The sequence below is a fragment of the Nomascus leucogenys genome, chromosome 12, assembly GCF_006542625.1.
Source record: "Nomascus leucogenys isolate Asia chromosome 12, Asia_NLE_v1, whole genome shotgun sequence".
Taxonomy (NCBI): Eukaryota; Metazoa; Chordata; class Mammalia; order Primates; family Hylobatidae; genus Nomascus; species Nomascus leucogenys.
Window position 1 is genome coordinate 13,596,907 of NC_044392.1, and position 27,902 is coordinate 13,624,808.

General features: G+C 52.4%; 1 protein-coding gene across 2 annotated transcripts in view; it reads left to right on the plus strand.

Annotated features, from left to right (window-relative positions):
* RNF220 (ring finger protein 220) overlaps positions 1 to 27,902 on the plus strand; it is a 252,491-nt gene that overhangs the window by 209,947 nt on the left and 14,642 nt on the right. The window contains exons 3-8 of one of the 2 annotated variants that reach the window (XM_030823760.1): positions 5,044 to 5,176; positions 13,616 to 13,661; positions 17,141 to 17,242; positions 23,173 to 23,215; positions 26,372 to 26,493; positions 26,857 to 26,989. In XM_030823760.1, the coding sequence (XP_030679620.1) occupies positions 5,044 to 5,176; positions 13,616 to 13,661; positions 17,141 to 17,242; positions 23,173 to 23,215; positions 26,372 to 26,493; positions 26,857 to 26,989 (579 nt within the window). The remainder of the gene's footprint in view (positions 1 to 5,043; positions 5,177 to 13,615; positions 13,662 to 17,140; positions 17,243 to 23,172; positions 23,216 to 26,371; positions 26,494 to 26,856; positions 26,990 to 27,902) is intronic. The other variant, XM_012511443.2, reaches the window with a different exon arrangement.

Genomic DNA, 27,902 nt, shown 5'->3' on the forward strand with positions numbered 1-27,902 from the left:
ATAACGTTAAGTGATTTGCCCAAGGTCACACAGCTAGCAAGAGGCAGCTCTGTTGAATTCTGCTTGAAGTTCCTGTTTCTTGGCCACTAGGAAATGGAATCCCTTCCATTGCAGGGGTAGGGGTAGGACACACATGTGTACACATGAACACACACATATACCCACACACGTACTCTTAAAAGTCCCAGCCTCCATGGCCATCTGTCCTTACAGTCACCCTCACCCTCATTTCAACCCTCCTCATCCCTATCAGACACCAGTCGGTCAAGCCATGCCTTTTGTGGTCTGTAGAGAAAAGATTATAGAGATGGAATTTGTTGCTTGGACAAGCAGAGAGGCGAGAATGGAACTCTCACGCAAAAGAACTGGGACAAAACCAAACATGCCAAGCCAGAGAGGCAATCACACGGTGGGGAGCTGCAAGGCCAGACATGGGTGAGTGGTCAAGGAGGGGAGGGCTTTCCCTTTGAACAACACCCCCGGCCTCTATATGTCCAATTCTGCACCAGACTTCGCTGTGGAAGATGGCAGGGGAGGAGCAGGTTGTGCCGGCACTTGAGTTGCCTGTTCCCAGTGGTCAACCATTCCCAACAGAGGGGGGCAGCAGAGGGCTGATCTAGGACCCCGGGTACCTGAGGCCTTGTTTCGAGGCGAGAGGGCTGGGCTGGCTGGAGCCTGGCCCAAGCTAGGAAGAGGGCTGCCTTGGCATGACCTCTCCTCTCCTCTTCAACAGGCCTGTCCTTCGCAGCTTACCGTCAGTCACTCCCTGTTGGAGCCTCACTGTTGTCCAGCAGGAAAGGTATTCTAGCAGCTCAGCAAGGAAAAGGGGCTCTCTGGAGGTCATACAACTTAGGGAGCCTCCAGGCTGGGACCTGATTCCCCTGACTCCCGGCCCCTGCCTCTACAGAGTCGCCTCCCTGCTCTTGGAGCTGGAGTTACCCTGTCTAAGGCTGAGGATGGGGTCAGAGCCCCTCCCCTCCCTGCCCTCCTCCTGCTTGCGGGGATACCTGCGGCAAGCAGAGAAGTGGAGGTGGCAGGCACTCCGCGACTGGGCCGGTGGGGAGGGAGGTGCGGTAATGAATGTGGACGGGAGGCGGAATGAGCGATCCATCTTTGCATGGGAGGGGAGGGGGCTGCGGGCGTTCCCCCCACGCACTCACACACTCAATCAGGCGCTGTCAGACCTCCGGCCGCCTGGCATTTTGGTGAAGAATCTCTCAGCTAAAAATTGTTGTCAGTCCCATTTCCTCGTTATCAGTGCAAGGGCTGAGGCAGCGCCCGGGGATTAGCAGGAACGGCGAGCGCCCGCATCCGCCATCCTCTGCCGATAACACTGGGCCTCCCGCCTCACCTCCCCCATTCATCATCTTTAGCACTGACAGCCCATCCCAGGCCCTGTCCCCATCCCCATCCCCTTGTGCTTCCCGCATCTCCCCACCATGCTGCTCAGCCCAGCTCCTGACCTCCTGAGGGAGCGAGGCCTCCTGAGGAGGGACAGGATTCAACCAGGCCTGCATGACCTAGACCCACTTGTGGCAAAAGGGTTTGGCCAGCTTTTGGGGGTCGGGGGGTGTCATGAGCTGTAGAGACGAACACTCGAGAGGATGCCTGCTGACAGCCTGCCTCTGGTGGGCTCGGTCTGCCCACCTGTGGTGCTGCCAGCGGTATTGGAGAAGGGATTCCTGCATCCCATGGGCAGCTGAACTAAGGATTCCAGGGGCCTCGCCAGCCTGAAATGGACTTCCAGATTCTGGGAGCTGTGGAAAGGAAGAGCCAGAGGATGCTTCCTCCCAAGCCTAGGAAGAGTATGGGGTTGAGGGCTTCATTTCTACCCCAACAAGACCACAGCCCCCTCCTCTTGGCCATCCCCAGCGGTTTTATGGCCCGTTTTATGGCCACTGTAATGGCCCAGGTCAAAAGCTTCAGGGAGCTGTATTCTGGGAATTATGCAAACGAGGAGCAGGCCCAGGGCCAGAGTATGGATTTTGTCATTAAACCTGGGCAGGCCGTGTCGTTAGTGCAGTAAAACCCACGTCATGACCACAGGTCTCAATATAAAATTATAGAGAACACAGCGGGGGAGGGGACACAGGGGGCCCATGGTCATGCTGACACCTGCCACTCTAACCCCTGAGAAAATGGGGGTGGGATGGAGGGCAGAGGCTGCAGAGTCCCTCTGCTGATCCCTGCCAATGCTATTCCTGAAGCTTGGAGGCAGGAAGAGGGCCTGTTGTCCTGATAGGGAAACTGGGGCCAAGCTCAGAAAAGTAGAATGTCCCTGTGGCAGCAAAGCAGATGAACTGAGTACAGGTATGTGGGAATGCTGACGCCTGGTCCCCAGGCTTAGAATGAGACATCTGGGCTCCAGGAAGCCCTAAGAGCCAGACTTGGTGTACCAGGCTAATGGGGGCTGAACCCCTGATATTTCCAGCTCAGCTCAGACCCCATGTCTGGGATCCACCTCTTTCTCCATTCTCCTGTCTTACCATTACCCCCTTCAGACCCCAGTCCCTGCCTCAGTTATCTGTTCCAACAACGTGTCAACTCCCTTACTCACTCCTCGTGCCTCCCACTGAGCGTCACCTCGCCCACAGATCCTGCCAACCTTGCTGGCCCCTTCCCACCCTCCCACAAATCCTTCATGTCCTCTTCATAGTTCTCACCAACACTGACTGCAGTCACGGGCTCTCTTTTTGCCTTTCCTACTAATTTGTGTTCTCCTCGAGGCCAAGGATGCATTATATTTATCTCTGAGCTCCAGTTTCTCCTAGAATAATACCTGACGTAGAATAATTGTTAAATGTGGCCGGGGCACGGTGGCTCATGCTTGTAATCCCAGCACTTTGGGAGGCCGAGGCGGGTGGATCACGAGGTCAGGAGATCGAGACCACGGTGAAACCCCGTCTCTACTAAAAAAAATACAAAAAATTAGCCAGGCGTGGTGGCGGGCGCCTGTAGTCCCAGCTACTCGGAGAGGCTGAGGCAGGAGAATGGCATGAACCCGGGAGGCGGAGCTGCAGTGAGCCGAGACTGCGCCACTGCACTCCAGCCTGGGCGACAGAGCGAGACTCCGTCTCAAAAAAAAAAAAAAAAAAAAAAAAAAAGAATAATTGTTAAATGTTTGCTGAGTGAATGAATGAAGTAATGAAATCAAAAGCCGAGTACAGAGGTCTGTGTCCCATTCTGAGCCTCAGTTGCCCTAGCTGTAAAGTAAAGATAATGGCCTGGAGAATGTCTAGGGTCTTGTTCACCTGTGAGATTCTCTGGCTAACTGAAGGTAGGAGCAGAGCTGAGACTGGACGCCTCATCTCCCACCTCCCAGACCTGGGCCACATCTGCTGCTGTTACTCAGAGCTTCCCTCCAGCTGTCCCCTGAGCATCTGAGGCACAGCCACCTGATCAGTAGGACTTCCTCCCCTCCTCAGAGACCTTGCCACACAGACTGAAGCCTCCTGGATGGCTGGAGCTGCTGTCCCAGCCCCGCGAAGGTTATCTGGCTTCTAGGACAGTCTGTTCCTCATCCCCACCTTTCTTCTCCCGCTTTCTCTTTTCCTCTCTTTTGCTTCATCATGGAGCATCTAGGCTATGCCAGACCTGATATAAATTGTCTATAAGTATAAAGATAGGTAAGAAATGGTCTGTCCCACAAGGAACTCACAACTTATTCATTAACTCATTCAATTGCCTGATATACTTCTAAGGTACAGCTTAAATTTCACTTCTTTGGTTAAGCCTTCTCTTTTTTCCAGTCCTCAAAACGCACACCCAAACGAAGAATTCCTCCTTCGTTTTAGCCCTCAGATGACTCTATCTGGGCATCCAAGGGAGCCGTAATCATCCTCAGTCTGGTGTCAAAGAGAGGTGGGTTTTGTGTTCAGCCTGAACTTGAGGCTTCCTCCAGTACAAGGTTGCTAGATTTAGCATATAAAAATATGGGACATCCAGGTAAATTTGAATTCTAGAAAAATGATAAATAACTTTTAGTATAAGTATGCCCCATGTAATACTTGGGACATGCTTATATTAAAAAAAATTCATTATCTGAAATTCAAATTGAACTGGGCATCCTGTGTGGAATCTGGCAACCCTACTTAGGCAACCATCTTGCTTATCACTGGCATGGCCTTCATCTCTCTGAAAGCTGATTTTGACCCCCTCCAGGAACCAGTGGGAAGAAGAAGAAGAAGGAAGGAAAATCTGGGCTCAAACTAAAGTCCTTTGCACAGTCAGAGCATCCACGGATATGCAGGGATGTTTCTAGATTAATAGGGCTCCTCAACCCCACACCTGTAAGCAGAGGCTACAGAGCATTGCGTGTCTCCACGAGTGGCAAGAGAGGGGTTTAAACATCCCAGCCAGCCAGGCGCAGTGGCTCATCCCTGTAATCCTAGCACTTTGGGAGGCCAAGATGAGAGGATCACTTGAGGTCAGGATTCGAGACCAGCCTGGTCAAAATAATGAACCCATCTCTATAAAAAATAAATAAATAAGGCCAGGTGCAGTAATCCCAGCACTTTGGGAGACCAAGGCTGGCATATCACTCGAGGCCAGGAGTTTGAGACCAGCCTGACCAACAAGATGAAATCCCATCTCTACAAAAAATACAAAAATTAGCCAAGTGTGGTGGCACACGCCTGTAATCCCAACTACTCAGGAGGCTGAGGCAGGAGAATCACTTGAACCCAGGAGGCAGAGGTTGCAGTGAGCCAAGATCACGCCACTGTACTCCAGCCTGGGCAATAGACCAAGACTCTGTCTCAAATTAATTAATTTAAAAAAGAAAAAAAAATAGACATCCCATGGGGGATGTGTCCTAATAGATTTCTGAGAGGTGTGGCTGGCTGAGGAGGTACCATTCATGGCCACAGCCTCTGGACCTGCAAGGAGGAGGGGTGCTCATGGGCTCTGAAACCCTCAGGCCCCTCCTCTAGGCCAAGAAGCCCTAGAGGGCAGCAGCAGCCTTGGGCTTCAGGACTGGGATGCTGGGTCTGCCTCCTGGACTAGCCCAGCTTACGCGTCTGTCTGTTCTTCTCCCCTCACCAGGTAAGAAGAAAGCAGCGGCATTGTTCGACAGCCAGGCCCCAATTTGCCCCATCTGCCAGGTCCTGCTGAGGCCCAGTGAGCTGCAGGAGCATATGGAGCAGGAACTGGAGCAGCTAGCCCAACTGCCCTCGAGGTAAGCCACCTGCCGGGGAGCCTGCCTGCTGGAGGAGTCCACTCAGGGTTCTGGCCACCGGATCCCAGGGGCAGCTGCCTGGCCCATACCCCAGCCCCTCGGGAAAAGACAGGACCCTGCCACTCTTCTCCACAACTCTGTTTCAATCCTCAGATCTTTCCGCTGAATGGAGCCACCTTCCTCTTCTTGCTCTATTTTTGGAGACGGGAGGAGAGTGACCCCGCAGGCCCCAGCCTCAAAGGAAAACATGAGAGGAGCTAGACAGGGGTGAGCCACTGCCAAAGGCCCAGCACTGCCATGTTGAGCCTCAGAGCAGAATAAAAGCAGCAGGTCCTAGGCCTGGCAGGCCCCTCAGAAGTACAGCCAAGTCCTTCCTCCAGGGGGGTGGGCACTACCTTCTCTATGAATCTCAGTGTCTGAAAGATGACAATCTTGAGAATGTGCTCAGGTATGTCCCCCACTGTCCCACCCCACCTCACCCCCAGCCTCCCTCCCTTGTCCCTGCCTGAAGGACTGGGCTGAGCCTCCTCGCCTGGTGGAGGAGGCAGGTTATCAAAAAGAGTAGAGGAGAGGTGTGACAAATTACCTAAAACCTTAGCAGTTTAAAGCAACCATTTCATTGTGCTCATGGAATCTGTGAGGTCAGGAATTCAGACAGGGCACAGAGGAGATGGCTGATGTCTGCTCCATGATGTCTGGGGCCTTAGCTGGGAAGACTTGGTGGCTGGGAGCTGGGTCATGTGGAGGCTGCTTCCCTCACATGTTTGGGGGTTGATGCTGGCTGTCAGCTGGGACCTCAGCTGAGGCTGGAATCAAAGCACCTGCACAGGGCTTCTCCATGTGGCCTGGGCTTCCTCACAGCTTGCCAACCTCGGGATGGCTGGACTTCTTCCATGGCAGCTTTGGGCTCCAAAAGCAAATGTTCCAGCCAATGAGATGGAAGCTGGATCACCTTTTATAACCTAGCCTGAAAATCACTGAATCTCACTTCCACTGTATTCTATTGATCGAGGCAGTATTAGACCACCCAGAATTCAAGGAGAGAGGACATACACCCCGCTTTTAATGAGAGGACTGGCAAGGTCAAATTGTAGAAATGTATGTGGGATGGAAGATATGGTTGCAGCCGTCTTTGGAAAATATAATCTGCTACTGAGGGACAGCCTGCCCCGCTCCTCCCAGTCTGACCCTTATTCAGTTCAAGTCATCAGACTTGACTGATCCTCCTTCCTTCTGCCTTCTTACCGAATCCCCATGCAAGGTGCAGGGGATCGCATAGTGAATCAGAATGGTCCTTGCCCTTGGAAGTTCATAGCCTGAGGGTAGGGAGGGTTGGGCAGTACAAACCCAGAGGGACGGAGACTGCTATAGGGAAGAACTGGAGCCGTGGCGGGGGTGGGGGGGTGGGGGGGGTGGGGGGGGTGTCAAGGAGTCACCAAACCCAGCACAGAGCACAGAAGGCTTCCTCAGAAGGTGAGGCCTGGGGTGAATTTTGAAGGAAGAAATATTTAGTCATCTATCGCTGTGTTACAAATTACCCTAAAACCTAGCAGCTAAAACAACACACATTTATTATCTCAGTTTCTGTGGTCATCAGTTCAGAAGCAGCTTAGCTGGATGGTTGTGGGTAGTAGTGGCTACTGGCTGGAAGTCTCGTGAAGCTGCAGTCAAGATGTCAACCAAGGCAATAGTCATCTGAAGATCTGACTGGGACTGCAGGATCTGCTTCTAAGATGTTCACTCACATGACTGTTGGCAGGAGGCCTCAGTTCCCCCACGTGTGGGTCTCTGCATAGGACAGCTTGAATCTCCCTATGACATGGCAGCTGACTTCCCCCAGAGCATGCAGTCCAAGAGAGGACTAAGGAGGATGCCCCAGTGCTTCCTATGATCTAGTCTCGAAAGTCACACACTGTTGCTTCTACTGTATTCTATTCTATTCTGTTCACTAGGAGCAAGTTGTCAAGTCCAGCTCATTCTCAAGGGAGAAGAATTAAGCTCTAGAAGCTCTATCCCTTGAAGGGAGGAGTATGCAAGAATCCATGGGCATATAAGACTATACCAGTCATAATCATAATAATCCTTGTTAAACACTCACTATGTGCCGAGTACTTTACATTGCATTAATTTATTTAATCTTCACAACAACCCTCTGAAGTAGGTGATAATAATTGCTCCCATTTTACAGAGGAAGAAACTGAGGTGCAGAGGAGTTAAGTGACATCTCTAAGGTTGCACAGCTAGTAAGTGATGAAGATAAGATTCAAACCTAAAGTAATCTGACTCCAGTACCCATGCTCTTAATTACTCCCCATCCCTACCCCGCCAACACACACCTGGGATTGGCCTGCCAGTGGCAGAAAGTGGAAAAAAAAATCCTTCTGCAGCTGAGTTCCATATTTTGGCTGTCCAGGAGGGGTCCTGTGTAATTTGCTCCCAGAGGAGGACTTCTCCTACCAGGGTCAGAGAATAGAGGCAGAGGATAGAGGAGCATGCCCAGCCTTGTAAAAGCATTGTGCCCCCTAAGGGCCTGGAGAATGCGGGCCCCCAGCTCTCTGTCTGCCTCCTCGGTGAGGGCCACACTACAGTGCAGTCCCAGGTGCTCCACACCTGCAATGTCCAGGGCATGCACTTCTGCCAACAGCCTTCCTTTTTCCATACCCCCACCCATGACCCTGCACAACCCCCTTATCCCCCACATCCTCCCAGAGCATCCCCGTGTCCATTTCCCCACCCCAAGCTCCATGCTTCTCGCGGCTATGTCTTGCGTCCCCGCATCTGCACCCCTCACGTCGCGGCCCAGCCCAGCACCCCTACGCCCATGCCCCCTCCGTCTGTGCACGCCCTGCGCCCCCGGCACGCGCCCCCCTCCAACCGGGTGTCTGACAGCCGGACAGCGGGATCTGCACAGCAAGTGAAATTCCCGTCGGATCGATAAAGCCGAAGCGCTGGCGGCGACGGGTCGATGGTTTTATCTGTCTCGGCCCCGCCGCGCCCGGCGCGCTGACAGTCGGACCGGCCGGCAAAGGCGTTCAAGGGCAGCCGCGCCCGCGCCCCCTCCCCTCGCTTCTCTCGCCCTCCCTCCCTGCGGCCGCTGCGCCCATCGGACTGCAGGCTGGACCGGCCCGCCGCCGCCCTCGTGATTTATCTGGATTTTTAATTGGAAAAAATTTGCGAATTAATTGATTTCAGGAACTTGCCAATTAACATTGTAATTGGGTGCGTGATAAATTCCCAAGGAGCGTGTCAGCTCCCTCTGGGCTGACGGCCGGCCGCGCAGCGGGGAGCGCAGGGAGGGCCCCAGCCTTGGCTGCCCTTGCTCCGCCCCTGCCCGCTCTCGGGAAGCCAAGACAGCAGAGGAGGTTGGGAAAAGATGACACACGGGGGTTCCTGAGACACCCTCTCCACTCCCCACCATCAGCTCCCTGAGCAGAGGGGCCTGAAACCAGCCATTTCACAGATGAGGAAACTGAGGCCGGCAGGAGGGCAGAGCCTGTGTGTGCCTCACTTCCAGGGTCCTGGCAGAACCCACATGAGGGCAGTTCCATCCCCCAAAGGCACATGGTTGGAGGCTTCCTCCCCAGCTGTCCCTCCTCCCCTCCCCTCTCCTCTCTGCCCCAGCCCTTCTTTCCCCTGCTGACTCCTCCCTCTTTTCTCCTCCAATTGTCCCCTTTCCTCTCCTACCCTGTCTTTGCCTCCATTGCCTCCTTTGCCCTCCCTGGCCTTCCTCAGCTTAGCTAGCTCCTGAGTCTGTGGATGCTGCCACCAGGTGCCCTCCATCAGCCTGGACACATCCGCCCTCCACTTGACTGCTTCCTAAGGGGCTCTTCAGACTGGCCTGGCATTCTGCCTCCTGCCTCCCTTTGCCCAACAGCACAAAGCACACCCCACTAGGAGCAGGCTGCTATTTCAGACACACTCACGGGCTCACAGAGAGAAGCAGGGACCTTCCAGCTCCAGAGCCAGGGCTGGCTGTGTTTCAGACACAGACACAAACATATACAGGACACGCAGGTGCACACACACACCCATTCCAACACACAGATGTGCCCACACACACACCCTTAAAGAAGCCTTGTCCCATGGGTGTCATTCCCACAGGTACATGGGTGCACAGACACAGGAAGAGCAATCAGAACTTCCTTTGGCAAAGTCCTTACACTTTTCAAAGCACTTTTCCATTTGAGATCAGAGGCTGTGCCAACACTCTCTCCCTCACCCCATCCTTCATCTTTCCCCTTCTCAACCCCTTCACAGGGGTTCCATTAGACCCCAGAACTTGGCCAGATAGAACAAGGAGGGCAAAGTTAGATGGAGGACAGACTGTGGAGGGCCTTCAATACTGAGGAAGTCCTTGATGGGGTGGAGAGTAAGCCGAACATTCATGAGCCAGGGTGAAACTTGGTCAGAGAAAAAGTGGGAGGGGCAAGGTTGTGGGGCCAGTGTGGAGTGTGGGTTGGGGGAAGAAGCAGGAGGCAAGGGAGGAGGTTGGCCGGGGTCCAGGGAAAAGTTGGTGAGGCTGACCCAGGACAGCGGCAGTGGCAGTGGGGGTGCAGAAGAGGGAATGACGAGAGACCAGGTGGAGGAAGAAGCCACAGGACTTAGTTGGGGTGCTTATTGGGAGGAAGCTTTCTAACTTGGATGATTGGGAGAGTGGTGGTGGCAGAGAAGCAAGTGTCTGAGGGAAGGAGGGGATGTTGGGCAAGCTCAGCCTAAGATGTCTCTGGGATGGTGATGGGGGAGGGACTGGATGTGTGGAGAGACAGGCAGGGACATAGATAGATGGGGGCTGGAGGCTGAAGGGCAGGGGTGGAGGAAGGAGTTGGCCCCTAGACTTCCCAGTGGCCCTCAGGCACAAGTTTCCACCCAGAGAGATGAAGGAGCCTTGGGCATGGAGAGATTGCACAAAGCTAGAAGCTGGGCTTGGCTTGGTGGGTAGGGCCTGAACTTAAGAGATATTCTCTGGGAGGTTTCTGCAGCCACTCAAGATTTGGCCTCTGGGCTGGGAAGCCAGCTCTCTGGCCAGCACTTTAAAAGGGCTCAAAGAAGCCAGAGGGAGACTGGGTGACTCTAGAGAAGAGGCGGGGTGTGGAGATGGCAGTGCCCCTACCCCCACTTAAGCCTTATTTAAGGCCGGCCTCGGTGTTTGGTTGGGTAATGAACTAGATAAACAATTCCCCAAATAGATTAAAACGAAGTGCAACTTACAAAGACGGCTGGTGATGATGGTTTATTCCCGGGCAGCGCACCATTTCTTTATTTCCAAGGATAATTCAGTGTAAATCACCTTAATTAAAAGTGTCAGCCCAGCCCATGAATATTGTACTTAGGAACGCGTTTCCTGGGTCCCAGTTATAATTTAAAACCCATGGATCACTAGGCAGCGAGTGACTGAGCAAGGGAGGAAATCGTTGGGGGCGGGCTGTGGAAAAAGGGAGGGACGAAGGCAGAGCTGATGGGCTGGGCGGGAGCCAGGCTGCCTACAGCTGCAGGCCTCAGACCTCTCTTCTATGAGGCAGGCCCTTCAGCAGACTCCTCAGCCTCTGGGGGGCCAAGCACACTGGGAGGTAATCGGGTTGTTGGAGGGAAGATGGGGCGGGGGTCCCTTGCTCAGAGAGAGGCAAGGAGTCTCAGGTAGTACCAATGCAATGCAAGGGACAGCGAAGAGTGTTGCGAGGAAAAGATCCAGAGGAGTGGATCGCCAAGTGACAGGCTGGACATTCTGACCCTGAATGTCCCTGTTTCTGTTCACCAGCAGAGCAAACTGAAGCCCAGAGTCAGCAGTTCCCTCCCCAAAGTCACACAGCAAGCAAAGAAAAAGAACTGGATTCTGCCCTCTATCCTAAGCCCTGAGTGTCTTTAGGGAGGCAGCATGGGCAATTAAAAGCCAGCACTGTGGGCTTGGCCAGACACCAACTCAAATCCCAAACCCTCCACGGACTGTGTGACCATAGAAATGTCATTTGACCTGGTAGTCAACTTTGTAGAGATTTTGTGAAGTTTCAATGAGATAACACATATTAAGGCCTGCGCCTGTCACATACAGTGGGTGCACAATCATTGTTCATTCCTTCCTTTTCTGCTGTCACCTGATCCAACTGGAGATAATACTCTTATCCTAGGCCAGGCAGAGCAAGCATGGTGTTGTACAGTAGATACCTCATTTCCGTACCAGAAATGGTGATGGCAGTATTTGTTTACTGAGTGAATGAAGGAGTGAACAAATGATAAAAGCCATAAACTCGAAAACTAGTTGCTCTCAAAAGCAGCTCCGTGCCCTCCTTGAATCCCCAGTGCCTACATCAGGGCTGGCATGAACCATTTACGAGCAAAACCTAATTGAATGGAACCTGTTGTAGCTAGCCTTCCTAGTCTGTGATGCCCCCACTGTGTGATTAGACCGGCTGACAGCTCTGTTTTTACACTCAGACCTTGGCCTCACTCTGCTGCTGGGCCTGGTGGCCTCTGCACTGGGATATACGTATGTTATGTGTGTGTGCATATGCGTCTACGTTTGTGGGTACGTGTGCATCTGGGTGTGTGTTGGTACACACAGGTGTCCATATCAACACATGTGTTTATTGGACTTGCGCACACGAGCAGCTCTCATCTAATCGTGGCTGTTGTGAATTTTTTTTTTTTTTTTTTTTGAGACAAAGTCTTATTCTTGTTGCCCAGGCTGGAGTACAGTGGCGCAATCTCGGCTCACTCCAACTTCTCCCTCCTGGATTCAAGCGATTCTCCTGCCTCAGCCTCCCGAGTAGCTGGGATTACAGGCACCTGCCACCACGCCCAGCTAATTTTTGTATTTTTAGTAGAGACGGGGTTTCACCATGTTGGCCAGGCTGGTCTCGAACTCCTGACCTCAGGCAATCCACCAGCCTCGGCCTCACAAAGTGCTGGGATTACAGGCATGAGCCACCGCGCCGAACCATAAATCTGTCTTTATGGACATGTGTCTGGGAATATGCCTCTGTGGCCCTGTACATCTGTATGTGTGTCTGAGTCTCCAGGTGTGACTGGTTATATCTGTGCCTGTTGGCAGAATTATAGGAAGTCTATGGGTATATATGTGTGCACCTTTATACCAGGGTTTCTCAACCTCAGCACAGTTGACATTTGGGGTCAGATAATTCTTTGCTGTGAGGGGCTGTCTGGTACACTGTAGACTGTTTAACATCTTCTACCTACTCCATGCCAGTAGCAACCTCCCCTCCCTCCGCTCAAGTTTTGACAATCAAAAATGTCTCCAGACATTGCAGGATGTCCCCTGTGCAGGCGAACATCTCTTCCCCTTCTCCCCTGTCCCCCATTGAGAGTCACTGCTGCATCTGAATCTGCCTGTGCTTTTGCTGGCATGTCCGGTATGTCTGTGTCTGGCCCTGTGGGTGTCTGAGCTCATCTGTGGATGTTCCTTATGTCTACACTCATTAAGTCCCTATGTGCCCCATGCACTCTGCCTTGGATGTGTGTCTGTGTGTTCTTGTGCTTTCTGGGTATATCTGCGGATGTGCTGTACGTTATACCTCATATGTGTGTCTGTGTGGGGACCCTATGTGAATGGGCTGCGTCTGCCTCCATGCATTCATCAGCCAGCACTTCTGTGAGCATGTGTGTGTGTGAGTGCACGCGCATGAATGTGTGAGCACAGATGTGGCGAGCGTAGTGGGGGCAGCAGGCAGGGAGGGACAGGAACAGGGATATTAATGTTTCTGAAGTGGATCTGATTTGATACGTCTTGTTCCATTGTCAGCATCTGTTTAGCAGGGATTTGTAATACTTTGTGGCTCTGGATCACTCATGCTTAGCACGGGATGTGGCCTTGCATACCAATTTTGTTATTAAACACAGTCCTCGCCTCCCCCACAGCCCATCCATCACCTCCCACCCCAGCCCCCGCCTGCTCTGAGCCGCCCACCATATTTCAGGGCCCAGCTCCCGCCTGCCTGCCGCGCCTGATGCCGGAGGGCCTGGGGCTGACAAATTGAATCAGGGGGAGATCATTCCTGGCCTAACACAGTTTGCAGCATGTTGGAGGGAGAATTGACAAGAGCCATGTCAGCTCCATCACCCCAATCCCACAGGGGCTAAGAGCGGGCTGGGGACAGGGGGTGGAGAGAAGGGGGTCTCCAGGACAGGCAGAATCTTCAGGGCTGATACGAGGAGTCAGGTAAAGCCCCTTTCTTCAGATCCACTGGGAAATCTACCATGCCTAGTGTCTGTGTCTCCCTCCCAGCAGCCAGCACTAGCCCTTGGCCCATGAGCGAGGCTGAACTAGGCTGGGCCACTGGGATTGAAAGGACTGGGTGGAGCTTGGCTGAGCTGGGCTGGGCTAGGCTAGCTATGCCTTCTCTGTCTTTGGGGTCTTCTTGCTACTCTACCATTGCATGCCCTGGGTGGCAGGTAGAATGGTTACCCTGTTCTCTTCTTTCTTGGCAGCAAGAATTCCCTTCTGAAGGATGCCATGGCTCCAGGCACTCCCAAGGTAGGTGGCCAATTACATGTTTTCCTCCTGCCCATACTAACCTAGGCCCACCCAGAACTGCTTCCTCCTGAGAAAAAGGAGCTTTTCTAGTATCCTCAACTATCTCCAGCTTTTCTAATATCCTCAACTATCTCCAGGTCTTGAACATCATCCTGAGGCCTAGGGCTGCACCGTGTGTGTGTGTAAGTGTGTGTGGTCTGTGCACGAGTGAGAGTATGCTCATCTGACTTCCTCCTCTTCCAGCCAGGAGAGGGGTCAGAGCCAAGAATGGCCTGGGAGATGTGGGTGACCCAGACACTAAGGGTGAGAAGACTGAAAGGAAGAAAGTGAGCTACAGCAGATGAAGAAAAATAAAGAAATGCAGGTCAAGATAGTGCAGGGCTCTAGAAGCCAGACTGTGGGGGCATGGGGGTGTATGAATGTGCAGGTGTGTACGTGTGTGTGTGTTTGTGTGTACTTTGTCCTGAGGGCAACAAGGAGCCAAGGAAGAGGCTGGACTCATTTGGGGAGCTAGTCTGCCTCTCTGAACAAACCCTGTGGGAGAAAGACTTGAAAGCATCAGATGGAGAAAGGGAAAATGAAGAGCAAGTACCCGGCTCAAAGGAGGGGCCAAGAGGCCTTAGCACAATGACATTTGTATCAAGAACTCCTCAAAGATGGCCACAGACACAGTGGGTACTACTTACCCAAAGGTGGTTTTGAGGGGATGGATACATGGGGAGAACCAAACCCTCACTCACTGAGTATCCCCTTCGCCATTCTTCGGTAGAAGGCTGCATCCTTTTTCCCACGATTATTCAGAACGGGAGGCCACCCCTAGCCCATTTTATAGGGAGTGAGGAATGACTATGGAAGATTTGGGAATGGGTGGAATCAGTGAAGGAGAGTGTGTGGAGAGATTAGTGTAAAGGCCAAGGTGAGAATCTGGGGGACTCCTGCACTTGGTGTCAAGATAAGGTCCAGGAGGCAGGGAAGGAGACAGAGGAGGAACACTCAGTGAGTTAAGAGGGGCACAGGAGAGCATGGTATCTCAGGATCCTAAGGAAGAAAGTTTCTAAATGTATCAGGTAGTCAGCAGTCAAACAGGGAAAGACTGGAGAAGGTGCCCGTTGTATTTAGAAGTCTGGCAGTGACTGGTGACCTCTAAGAGGGCAGTTTTGGGAAAGGAGCCAGAGTGACAAGTATCACTTCCAAGGGGTAGGCCCAAATACCCTGCAAGCCTTTCAAAGGTATAGGAATGGATCGTGTGCCTTCGTTTAGAAAACTCTGCTCGCCTGCAGCAAGCCGGGAGAGAAGGAGCAGGGCACCTAGCCCTGCCTTGGGTGGGTGTAGGCCTTGGCCAAGGAGGCAAAGCCCCAAAGAGAAAGGGGAGGCTGGGGGTGCCAGGCAGCTGCAGAGTCACAGAGGTAGGGAGCTACACTCACTGAGTGTGGCCCAGCCTGCAGCATTTAATGGTGTGGTTCAGGAAAGTCAGAGACAAGCTTCCAAGTCGGCCACCACAGGTGACAGCTGACACCTGAGCATGGCTGGCAGGGCTGGGGACTTGGACATCAGTGAGGCCTGTGTTCTAAGGACAAAGCCCTGGCAGACACAGTCTACCTCTGTCCCCAGCTCCCCACATATGCAGACCCCCACACACACTCAGGTCAGAATACAGACACAGGAAGTCTTAAACATGTATCCTGAAACCACAGACACAGGCATACTGAGCATCAGACAGAGACAAGGGACACTTGCTCACCTACTTCCAGATATATGCCCACACCCCCAAAGCTGAACAGTTCAGGGTCTATCCTCTGCCTTGACCTAGGCTTTAGGGAAGCAGGTCATGAGTGGAAGAGGCGAGAGAGAGAAGGTTCAAGCAAGAGACTGAAAGGACAGGGAGAAGGAGGGAGGCAGGAGGAGGAGGGGGCGAGGGGGCCTTAGACAAGATTGATGGCCTCGTTGCCATTAAGAAAAAAATTAGCCGGTGGCGGCTATCATATTAAAGGGTGAAGAAGCCGTGAATTATTTTCTTAAAGATCTTATCGCTTACAATGATAATTTTACCTTCCAAAAGGCCACTTTTAATGAGGCGAAGAGCCAGGCAAAAAGTCATGATTTAATGCCAGGATTTTTTTTTCAAAACACATTTTACTGCTTTTTGGTCCATGTTTAAAAAGCGCCAGTGACCTTTTTTTATTCCGCTTGCCCCAGGTGTAATGCTGAGGCCTCTCAGGGCTTCTAACCTAGAGAGAATGAGAGAGAGAGAGAGAGCACACAAACAGGAGCTTTTTCATGGGCCGGAGGTCGGGGTGACCCACACTGTTCCCCCTTGTTAGCATCTTCCTTGGGACCAGAGAAGGAGAAGAACATTGCCTGAGAGCACCTCCTTTCTGAGCTGAGGGCTGTGTCACCCATGAGGCTTCAGTGGGTGAAGAAGGAGCTCCACGTTGCAGATAATCCCATGCAGGCCCTTTCCAGCCTCTTCTCTCCTCCAGCTCCTGGGGTATGGGCAAGTCAGGGAGCCCTGCCAGACCAGCAGCTGTCCCTTCCCTTTCCAGGGCCCTTGCCTGAGGATGTGCCGCATGGCCACCGCATGCGAGTCACATCCTAAGGCTCAGCCGGAGATGAAGGATAAATGGCTGCTCCATCTTTCCCAAATTGCTTTCTTTGGGCTGTCACTGGCGATTTGGCGTGGTTTTCTAAGCTGGGGAGGACTCCTAGGGAATTGTGTGCTTCCGGCTCAGAGCTGTCCAGGCTGGAGAACGCGGGGGGAGGAAGTATGGATTGCTTTCAGGCCTCCAGGCCCCCAGTTTGCAGCTGAACAGGCCTTGGCAAGAGCTGGCTCTCAGGCAGAATGTGCCATGTGGTATTTAGAATTGTGGTGCTTGCACACAATTTCAAGCAGACAGTTTATTAATCTAAACTGCAGGCGTATGTAGAAGAGGCCATACAAGATTGACATGGGGGGATTAGTTTTGCTGGGATTTTTGCTGGGGTCATCACCGTAGCACCGGGATAAATGGACCAACATACATCCCTAGCTGCACGTGGGAAACTCACATGCTATTTAATTTACTGTCTCCATTGTGGGGCTGCCATCAGCCTGTATTAAGGGCAGGCGGGGTAGCGGGTATATGGCTTCACCCACAACCCTTCATGGGGATCCCAGAGTCTCTCCTCCCCAAGGGAAAACAAAACATATATAGTCTCAGCCTATTGGGAGTGGACTGGGAGTCTCGCTCCACTGGGACAGAGATTAGCCTAAGCAGGGTCCCTCACGGGGTCTCTACCCATCCCTAAAACCAAGCTGTGCTCTCCCACAACCACACTCCCAGGACTTGACCCCATGCCTTTAGAATCTCAAGAGTGGTCCTTCTATCCCTCAGCCTCCTTCTCTTTGCCCGGCTCCCCAAAGCGCCACAGGACTGGGGACTCTAGGGACTGACTGTAGGTCTCATTTGGCCTGAGGCCACATGTCCTTTTTCTTCTTCCAGTCCCTCCTGTTGTCTGCTTCCATCAAGAGGGAAGGAGAGTCTCCAACAGCATCACCGCACCCATCTGCCACCGATGACCTCCACCACTCAGACAGATACCAGGTGAGGAGGGGTGGTGGGTGGCCATGAGAAGCAAGCTCACCTGGGGGAGGGCTTCAAGAGCCTGCCTGGTGCTAACTCCTCCTCTCCTCCGTAGGCCACAGGAGAGGCCTGAACTGGGTTTGGTTCCCTCTGTGTCCTGTGCCCCTAAGTGAACTCAGGAGGCATAGGTGTCAGGGAATAGGCCTTAAATAGATGGATTTTAGGGAGAGATGCCAAGGTCACGTGGGCTCCATAGGCTCCGAGCACCTCCGAATCATTCTATCCATCAGGAAGTATCCTATGGGGTTTGGTTTCATAAGGGACCCAGATACATAGCCCAGAATCACCTGAAGATTTCAGACTTCAAAAGCATGATACTGGCCGGGTGCAGTGGCTCACACCTGTAATCTCAGCACTTTGGGAGGCCGAGGCAGGCAGATCACGAGGTCAAGAGATCAAGACCATCCTGGCCAACATAGTGAGACCCCAACTCTGCTGGAAATACAAAAATTAGCTGGGCATGGTGGCGTGTGCCTGTAGTCTCAGCTACTTGGGAGGCTGAGGCAGGAGAATCGCTTGAACCCAGAAGATGGAGGTTGCAGTGAGCCAAGATCGCACCACGGCACTCCAGCCTGGCAACAGAGTGAGACTCCATCTCAAAAAAAAAAAAAAAAAAAGGCCAGGCATGGTGGCTCACGCCTGTAATCCCAGCACTTTGAGAGGCCGAGGCGGGTGGATCACGAGGTCAGCAATTTGAGACCAGCCTGGCCAACATGGTGAAACCCCGTCTCTACTAAAAATACAAAAATTAGCCAGGCATGGTGGCGGGTGCCTGTAATTCCAGCTACTCTGGAGGCTGAGGCAGGAGAATCACTTGAACCCAGGAGGCAGAGGTTGCAGTGAGCTGAGACCGCGCCATTGTACTCCAGCCTGGGTGACAGAGCAAGACTCCGTCTCAAAAAAAAAAGCATGATACCTTAAGCAAATAACCATTCAATTCTGCCAAACCTTGGTATCAGGCCCAGATAGAGAGACAGGCAGACACTGCCTGTGAGTGTCTTGGGCAAATAGGAAGGGAGTCATCACACAGTCCAACAAGATCATAGCAGAGGGGCCTACAGGTAGCATCTTAGCTATAAATGGACCTTCTCTGGAGTAGGAAGGTCAAAGAACTTCCCCCAAAACTTTTCTCTAAGGAGAGGCAGAGCCCTGTCTTTAAGAACCCCAGAGCCATTAGATGAAAGAGAACAGTGCCCTATTCCAAGGAACATTTGTCCAAATGGCAACAGGGCTTCGCAGGGAGGCCCAGTGTGAGAAGGGAAGAACAGCCCTGATCTGATACGGAAAGACAGGGCTGCAGGGACCTGTAAGCTGGAGTAGAGAACCAGGGACCCTGCTGGCACACCTGACCCTTCGTGGGAATTAGAGAAAGGTGTTCTCTCTGCACCCCTTCCTTCCAGCTGACACAGCCTGGCCTGGCACAGGGTGCAGAGCTTGGAGAGTAGAGTACCCAGCACGGCTGGACAGACTCCACCGAATGCCTTCGCATGGAACTCAAACTGCATAGCCCAAAGTGCAAGCCCCGGGAAGGGATCCCTGCTGCCTCTAAGGGAACCCCAGTTTCAGAGAAGAAGCCCAATAAGCCCCCGGGAGCCACTGCCCCGATCCAGACAACCTTGGTTCAAGGCAGAGAAATGACCAGACCCCAGGGAATTCTGATCTGAGAGGGAACAGAGACAAGGCTTTGTTCCAGAGCATTCTGGTCTGGAGGAATAGACAGCCCCACCTTCAGAGGCCTGTCCTCTGTACTGCACTCACGGCATGCGCCTTGCCATCTGTTCAACTAGGAAAGAGTAACCATCAGGCAACAATGCCTCAACTCCCTGACCCACCTTCCTTCCCACAAATGTCAGTATTTCTTTTATCTCCTAGAGACTATGAAGAAAGCCATGGACTCTCTTGCCTAAAAACATACGCATGTGTTTTTACATACACACAGGCACACACACATGCAGTATTATACATACAACTTCAGGAGGTTAGGAAAGCTCTAGATCCCATCCCAATACCACTTAGAGATCTCTGAAGCCCAGGTTAAGACCCAAGGCCCTGTTCTAGGCTCTAAGCACACCTCCTACAGGGCAAATCAAACTAGGTTGTGTCCTACAAGATAAAGCTGAAGCTCCTTATCATGGCAGCAAGGCCTTCTGTGATATAGATTCAACCTGTATTTCCAACTTCCATTCCAAATACTGTCCATGAATCAGTTCAGTGGGCTATGCTCACTGAACTAATGCCAAACACTCCCTGGATGAGGCATTCCTTTCTTGCCTCTATGTCTTTTCACATGCTGTTTCTTCTAACAGAACTGTTTTACCCCCCTACATCAAATTTCTATTTATCCTTCCAAATCCTGCCCAAATATCAGCTCCTCCAGGAAGTCTTTCTGGATTAGCTATCTCATGACCCTTGTGTGTCCTGGTTATTGCCCCAACACCCTACATTGTGATCACCTGTTTAGGTATGTTTCCGTCGTCTACAAATCATCCCAAAACTTAGTGGCTTAACACAACTCATTATTTATGATGCTGTGGTTGACTGGGCATTTCCTCACTCATGCAGCTCATTCATCCTGGAGGACTGGCTGGGCTGGAAAGTCTAAAATGGCCTCACCGCACGTTTGGGAGATTGGGTGTCTTGGCTCTCTTCCATGTGGCCTCTCATCCTCCAGTATGTTCAATCAGCTTTCTTACTTAGCAGTCTCAGGGCAGTGTCACACCAAGAGGGTAAATGCCAAAGCTGCAAGGCCTCTTGAGGCCTAGAATCTGGAACTCACACATCACTTCCACCGCTTTCTATTAAGCAAAGCAAGTCACAAAGCTAGCCCATAATCAAGGGATGAGGAAAGGCAGCTCTTGATAGGAGAAGATGCAAATAATTCTGGCCGTATTTAATCTTTCACAATGAATCTGACTCCACTAGACTTGGAGTTTCTCCAAGGCAAGGACCTTGTCTTATCCTTCCTTTACTCAAACATTTATCTAGTACTCACTCATGCTCAGCTTAGTGTCCTTGCCTTCAAGGGGTTAGATTTGCAGACTGATAATTATGGTCCAGTGTTTTGAGTGCTATGACAGGAGTATAAATAAGTTTCTAGGGGCCAGGCACAGTGGCTCATGCCTATAATCCCAGCACTTTGGGAGGCCAACGCAGGTGGATTGCTTGAGGCCAGGAGTTCAAGACCAGCCTGGGCAACATGGCAAAACCCTGTCTCTACTAAAAATATAAAATAAAAAAAATTAATAATAAAGAATACGTTTCTAGGATACTACAGTAGAAGGAGGGGAAAATCAAAGCAAGCTTCACACAGGAGGTAATGACTGAAAATGGACTCAGAGAAGGAACAGAAGTTCACTTGGCAGACAAGGAAGAAAGGTTACTCCAGATATAAAGGCAACACTAATGTACAGAGAACATAGAGGTGTAACAAAATGATATATCTGGGGACCTGCTAGCAGTTTGGTTTTGTTAGAAAGTAGAATGCAAGGAAAGTTAGTAGGTGAAGCTGGAAAGCAACCCAGAGACTAGCTGAGTATCCCATCCCTTGCTCTTTACACAAGGCCTGGCATGTAGTAGTTGTTCAGCTATGTTGGATTTTTAAAGTCACTGAGCTAGGCCTTGAAAGCAGGGGGTATTGGTTTCTGGGGTTTTGTTTTTATTTTTTATAGAGACAGGGTCTCACTATATTGCCCAGGCTGGTCTTGAACTCCTGGGCTCAAGCAATCCTCCTGTACTGGCCTCCTAAAGTGCTAAGATTAAAGGCATGAGCCATCGTGCCCAGCCTTGGTTTCTGGTTTGAATTCTCATTTACTTAGCCCCTGCTGACTAACTAACCCTCATATCATTACCTCACTTAAACCTCATAGCAACTGTGTTCATCACGCCCAATCTATTACCAAGGAAACAGGCCTAGAAAGAGGTGACTTTTCTAAGACCATATAAATTGTAAGTAACAGAATTAGGACTTGAACTTGAGTCTGTTTGGCCCTAAATCCGAGATTGTTTCCCAACCCATCACTGGGCTCAGGGCTTATCTCATAAAGTCTTTCTCCCCTTCCCACTGGTGTCTCCTTCAGGCAAGACGCTGTGTTGGGTAAATGGCTAGAGATGACCTCCCAAGTACAAGGGACAGATATGTAAACAAACAGTCAAAACATACATGATCAAAGAGAAGCAGTGGAACTGCGAAAACTCAGAGGAGGCATCAAACCCAGGCTTGGGGGACAAAACTAAGTCTTGCCAGAGTCCTGAAGGATGAACAACAGTTAACCAAGCAGGGGATACTGGAGGGCATGGAGGCTCTCTGGCCTGAAGTGCAGAGCATGGAGTGCTCAAAAGAGCTACAGTTAGCTCTGCAAAGCTGAGCGTCAGGAATATAAAGGGAGAGAATAGGAGTGGGAGAAGTCTGGCAAGGCAGACAGGGCAGGCCTATATGCCTTGGTGGAGAACCACTGAAGGATTTAAAGGAGAGGGTTAATTTTGTCCAATAGAAAGATCACATTGTGTGTAGTGTGGAGGATGGGTTGCAGAGAGAGAAGCTGGAGACCAAAAGATGAGACAGGAAACAGCTGCAAATTTAGAGAGCTCGTAAGATTATGTATGACTGGAGCACAACGACAACCAAGGTAGGTACAACCATGGAATAACTACTCAGGGCTGACTTGCCTACGCCCAGCACCATGCTGGGCTCTGGGTTCACCCAAATAACTCACACACGGCCCCAACCCTGAAGTGGTCAGTCCACTGATAAAAACTTCACAAGCGATGGTAATGGCGCAGAGATGAATGTACTTACACAAGGCAAAGCTATTTTTCAGTTAGACCTGGAAGGATGAGTAGGAGATACAGAGGTGGAGATGAGAAAATTAGAGACCTTTCAAGGTAAACTTTCAGCATCTAGAAAAGGATTGAGTGTGAGGGATGGAGAAGGTGGGGTCCAGGGCGACTCTCAACTTTCCTCTGTGGGCACACCTGAGTAGATAGTGGCTTCCTCTTATGAATAGGGAACCCAAAGAGGAAGGCCTCTGTTTGGAGGATACTGAGTCCCAAGTCGGCCGTGTGGGTATGCAGTGCCTATGGGAGCTCCAGGGGCCGTGCAGCAGACAGCTGACATGCTGGGAGTCCTCCGATAACAGAACTGGATGGCCTAGGGGTTGGGCGGGGATCGCCCACAGACGATAGGGAATTCCGACGCCTTGTCCCCTGCAAAGCGCCCAACGCGATGCCTCTGCCCTAAGGGCAGCCGCGAGGAAGGCAGGCACAGGAGGCGGGAGCCGGGGCCGGGCGGTGGGGCGGAAGGAGCCCCGCAGCGGGAGGGGGCGTGGAGTGGGGTGGAAGGACTTCGCGGCCGCTAAAGATGGGGTGGGTAGGCTTAACGGGAGGTGGGAGGGACCCCAGGGAGGCTTCTGCCGGTTGCTACCAGAGTACAAACGGCAGCTTCCTGGTCTCGGTCCGGCCGCCCCCGCCGCATTGTGAACTTTCACCCCCAGCGCGCGACGGCGGCAGATCACGTGATCAGGGCCAACATGGCCGCCGCCGCCGCTGGGAGCTGAAGTGCCGCCGCCGCCGGGCAGCCGGGGGGAATCCGCCCGCATCGCCGCCCTCGCCGGCCGGGCGGCCGTGGGGCCCAGAGCGCCGGAGGCCGGGGCTGGGGCGGCACCGCGCAGCGGCCACGGGGTCCCGTTAGAGCAGCGCCCGGCGGCTATGCCGAGAGCCCGGAGCGGCCGGAGGAGCAGAGGGGCCGGCGGGAGGGAGGAAGTAGGTTTGTTTACGGGCTGTTTGGGGCGGAGCAGGTTTGGTCGGGGGTCCGGTGCTGGGGCGGGGGCCAGGACTCCAGGCCGCGCCTGACGCTCTCTTTTCTTTTCTTGCATCTGCCCGCGATCTTCTCCCAGACCTTTCTGCGAGTACGAGCCAACCGGCAGACCCGACTGAATGGTGAGTCCTGCCCGGCCCCTCCCTCCGCCCCACCCCCGGCCTCCTCCCTCCCTCACTCACTGCCTGCCGCTCCTGGCTTGCCTGGGTCTCTCCGACTTTGGGGCCCGTTGGCTTCCTCGCAGTCACGGCGCCTGAGTATGTGCAAACCAAAGCTGCCGCTCTCAGTTTCCCCGTCTGTCTAATGGAGGTATGGCTCCCAGCTCTTGCCCAAACCTCTCTAAAGGCCCTGAAGAACCCTGGGTGGGGGGCAGTGAGTGCCGGAGAATGGGGAACGAGCTACACAATTCTACTCGGGAGCTCAGCTTTGAATTTGCAAACTGCTGGGACCTCACTATACAAACCTGCAGGGCGCTGAGAATGTTTTTCTTCCAGTTTTTAATCAGTGCCCAGTAGTGTGAATACAGCCTCTCTGCTGAGACTTGACAATACAGTGAGATCTGGAGTTCCCACGGCAACAGGAACTAACTCATCCCAGGGCTCTTTGAGTTATCAGTCGGCCCACATTTCACAAAGGTGATCAGCGTGGGCTCGACAGCTCTTAGAGGCCTTCTCTGAAAGCAGGCCGTGTGTGCACTACCTAGCAGCCCCGCTTTTGGATTCAAACCTCTGGAGCATTCCTGTTTGCTGAATACAATTGAATGATCCTAGCTTTTTGTGCTTACTGGGGTGTGGTATCTGGGGGGTGGCTGTAAGGGGTTTAGGGTCTCTGGGCCAGCTAGTAAGTGAGAGAGGCCATGGAGTTCAAGATCCCCAGCTCTTACCACTTGGTTTCTGCTGCCAGGCTGAGCCCTAGTTTGGAAAAGGGAGAAATTCATGATGGGCTGGCGCCATGTTAAGCACCATTCTCACAACGCCTCTGAGAAGAGTATTACACACCTTTTGTGAATAAGAAAACAGGCTCTGAGAGGTGAAAGTGGTTTGTTTAAAAGTACACAGCTGGGATGTAACTGAGCCATGATTCAATTGAAGTTTGTTTCCCACCAAAGCCCGTGTTTTCTCCAACCACGCCATGCTACCTCCTTGGCAAATGCGTTGATTCTTCCTACTCGTACGTAGCCTCTGGATAGAGAACAGAAATTTTTTCTACCACACTTTGGTAAGCTTAACTCAGGATTTAGAAGATGAATGGGAAGGTGAAAACCAAACCTGCCTTCCTTCTCTCAGAATTTCCAGATGAAGCCCAGTCCATCAGGGTGCTTTCCAGGGACGACAAGGGATCATCTGCTGGCCTGTGTGTCCTGAGCAAGGAGCACATCCAGTATTGTGCCTTTCTTGACCATTCCATGAGATTCGTTTCCTTAGTCATTGAACATCGTGGTGTCATCAGCACCTTCTTCCCCGGGGAGGCATTCCCTTGGTGTAGGCATGGTAGAGAGGAGGCTTTGTGTTGGCACACTGCTCCACACTACGCTTCTAGAACTCTCAGGGTCCTTTGCTCAATGCCTTTCTGATGTTTCACGTCCATTCTCCATCCCAGCCCTGGCTCTAGAGTGTCAAGGCTACCTAAATCTGAGATTCCAAGAGTTAGGGCAGTCAAAGTAAAGAGTTCTCGATCTTTGTCCACAAAGTCAAGTGGGGCGCTAGGACACAGTCATGTCACCTATAGTGAAAACACAGGAAATTGAAGAGATGGACTGGGCTACAGACCAAGTTTCCTCAAACTCCATGCCCAGTTCTGGCAGGATGGTAGCTTTCCTTTTGGTTTGGGTCTTTCTGGGGTTGCTCTGTTTTGGAGTTGGAGTAGCTCCCTGCCTCAGGCTCATAACAGGCGGGAGCTGGAGTCCTAGCACACTCACTGGGACCAGTCTTTGTTGATGCTGCTCAGTTAGGGGGTCCCCTTGGAACAGAAGGGCATTCAAGGTTGTGAAGTCAGGTCTGGTTTCCTATCTTGCCTTTGCCACTTTGTAGCTACTTGGACACATACCTTGATCTCTCTAAGCTTCGAGTTTCTTCATCTGTTAAAAAGGAATAATGCAATCCAGCTTCAGCAAGTGGTAGGAAATGAGCTACCTTGAGTAGGCTGTGAGCCTGACACACAGTAGAAGCTTAAATTGTAACACAGCAGCTCTCATCTGTGTTCCCCTCCTAGATTGCATTCATGAGCTTCCCATTAGGGTCACTGTCCATGAGAAAGTTCTTCCTGGCCCTGCACTGGGGAACCTTTCCCTCCTTTGCTGGCTCTCCCCACTCCCCATCAGTCTGGTCACAGGGTAGCCATCTCTGATCCTGCTGTGGCATTCTGGAAGGGACTAGAGGGAACAGAGTTTCTTGTTTTGACCCCTTCCTGCTTCAGTGACAGGAGGGCTACAGAGAGGGATTAGTGAGCTAATTAGAAATGATTGCATCGCTCAGCATTAATTAGCAGTGTTGTGGGCTTGCAGTGTGCACTTTGGAACTGAGCCCCCTGCGGGACAACATGGCAGGCAGCCCTCTGCCTCCAGGGCCTGCCAGCCCCTCTGTACTGATTAGAAATGATGGAACAGGTTCGGGTGGGCACAATAAGGGCTGCCTTCTCAGGGTTCCCTGAGCCTTCTGACCTGGCTGCCAAAGGTCTGACCCAGACTGTCTTACCTTTATGACTGGGCCTCAGTCTCCTCTTCTGTAAAATGGGATTAGTGGACCTCAGAGAAATTCTTCCTGGTAAGATTCTAGGTGGGGTGCTAGGAGCTGTACCTCAGGACTCTTGGCCCAGGAACAAAAGAGGATTTAGCTGATGAGTGAACAGCAGTCCAAGTCAGGCCACCGGAGGGGTTAGGTTCTAGTCAAGAGATGCTCTTTAGACTTCTATTTCCTGACACCAAAAGGGTTCATGGTCTTGGCCTTCTGGAGAGATACCTAGCAACATGGAGTGTCTTTGCTCATTGGACTCTTATTAAACACTGCAAATAGAAAGGTATGGGTAGACCCTGCACCAGCTTCGGCCAAAGAGTGGACTTACTCACTGGCTTAGTTAGCACTAGTCTCCTCCCCAGGTGCTCTTGGCAAAGCCCAGTCCCCAAAGGAGCAGGAGGTACTTCAAGATGAGGGCCAGATCAGGCACTGAATAAAAAGGCCAATGGCTGGCAAGAGGTCAGAATGTGTCAGCTCCACTGGGACCCTGGGGGCTGCAGTGACCGTCTGCTTGTTCTGTGCTTTGTTTTCGGTTTCCCTGTGCAGCTCGGATTGGGAAAATGAAACGGAGGAAGCAAGATGAAGGGCAGGTATGTCCCCTGTGCAACCGCCCCCTGGCAGGATCGGAGCAGGAGATGAGTAGGCATGTGGAGCATTGCCTTTCTAAGGTAGAGGGGCCATCACCACCCACCTTCCTTCCCCGCTCCCTTCCCCCGACACTAGCTGCTGACTGCCCCTGAATCTGTGGGCTCTTGGGGTCTCCATGTAGTCTCAGCAGCTTCTTCCCTTCTGTCCGCTGCTCTCTCCCTTTGCTTTCACTCTCACTCATTCCCTCCTTGGGCTCCAGTGGAAAACTATTGGGAAGAGGCCCAGGTCTTTGACCTCTAAATTGGTTTGCTTCAAAGGAGCCCTAGAGCTGAGGGCCCACTTGGCACACCACAGCTGGGGCTAGAGCTGTGCCTTCGTCGCAGACTGTGGGGAGCAGGTGGGGATGGCCTGGGCCCAGCATGATCCTGCTCTGCTCTTCACAGAGGGAAGGCTCCTGCATGGCTGAGGATGATGCTGTGGACATCGAGCATGAGAACAACAACCGCTTTGAGGAGTATGAGTGGTGTGGACAGAAGCGGATACGGGCCACCACTCTCCTGGAAGGTGGCTTCCGAGGTACAAACAGCTGACACATAGACAGTGGCACTCCGGTGCCAGGCCTCTGCTGAGTATCCATCTGTTGGGAGCCAAGAGGCTGAGGCTGGTGGCTGGTCATCCATCCGTTCCACCATGTGGGGACTGCTGCTGGTGGGGCTCCTTTGTGACTGTGCTGCCTGCCTGTGATGTGCATATTAAAATGGATGTATTTGGGTGGGGAAATGGAATTGTGAGGCTGCAAGCTAGGAATGACGAGGGGGGGCTCTCAGCCTCGGGTGATGCATTGAAGGTGACAGCCAAGCTGCGTTAGCACCTGCATAAAATATTAAAGGGACGGTTATGCATTTATCACTCCATCCCTCTTAAGGCTGATAAATGAGAATCCAGCAACCTGCTGTACACCTCCAGCACTGGGGGCCCTGAGGGCTTCCAGGCAAACACATTGGATTTTCCTCCTCCTCCTCTCCAGCCCTATGTCAGGGAAATCAGTTACAGAGGAGAGAGTGAGTTATGGCAAAATTTGACCTCCCATGAGCTTCATTGGTGAATCTAATTTTAGCTCTGATCCCATCCCTTCTCTCTGGGCGCCCTCTGCCCTGAAGCAAGAGGGGCCTGGGCCCAGCTGCTCCCTCCTTCCCTTGGGCTCTCCCAGTTGCTGCAAAGGAGTGTGCAGGGCCCTGCCCATCTCCAGTGCCCTCCCAGCTCCTTGGAGGAGCAAGGCTTGGCACCCCCCACCAGGTCAGACAGCAGAATTGGTTGGGTGCCCAGGGTTAGTGACTTGTTAAACTCCCCAGCCATGGGCAGGGGAAAAGGGGAGCTGTCTGCCTCTTGGCCTCCAGCTCTTCTCTCTTTCTGTGCACGAGCACAGCTGGTACTGCAGCTTGTGGTCATTAAGTGAGCCAATCTGCTTCCCATCTGCCTCTCTCTCTGG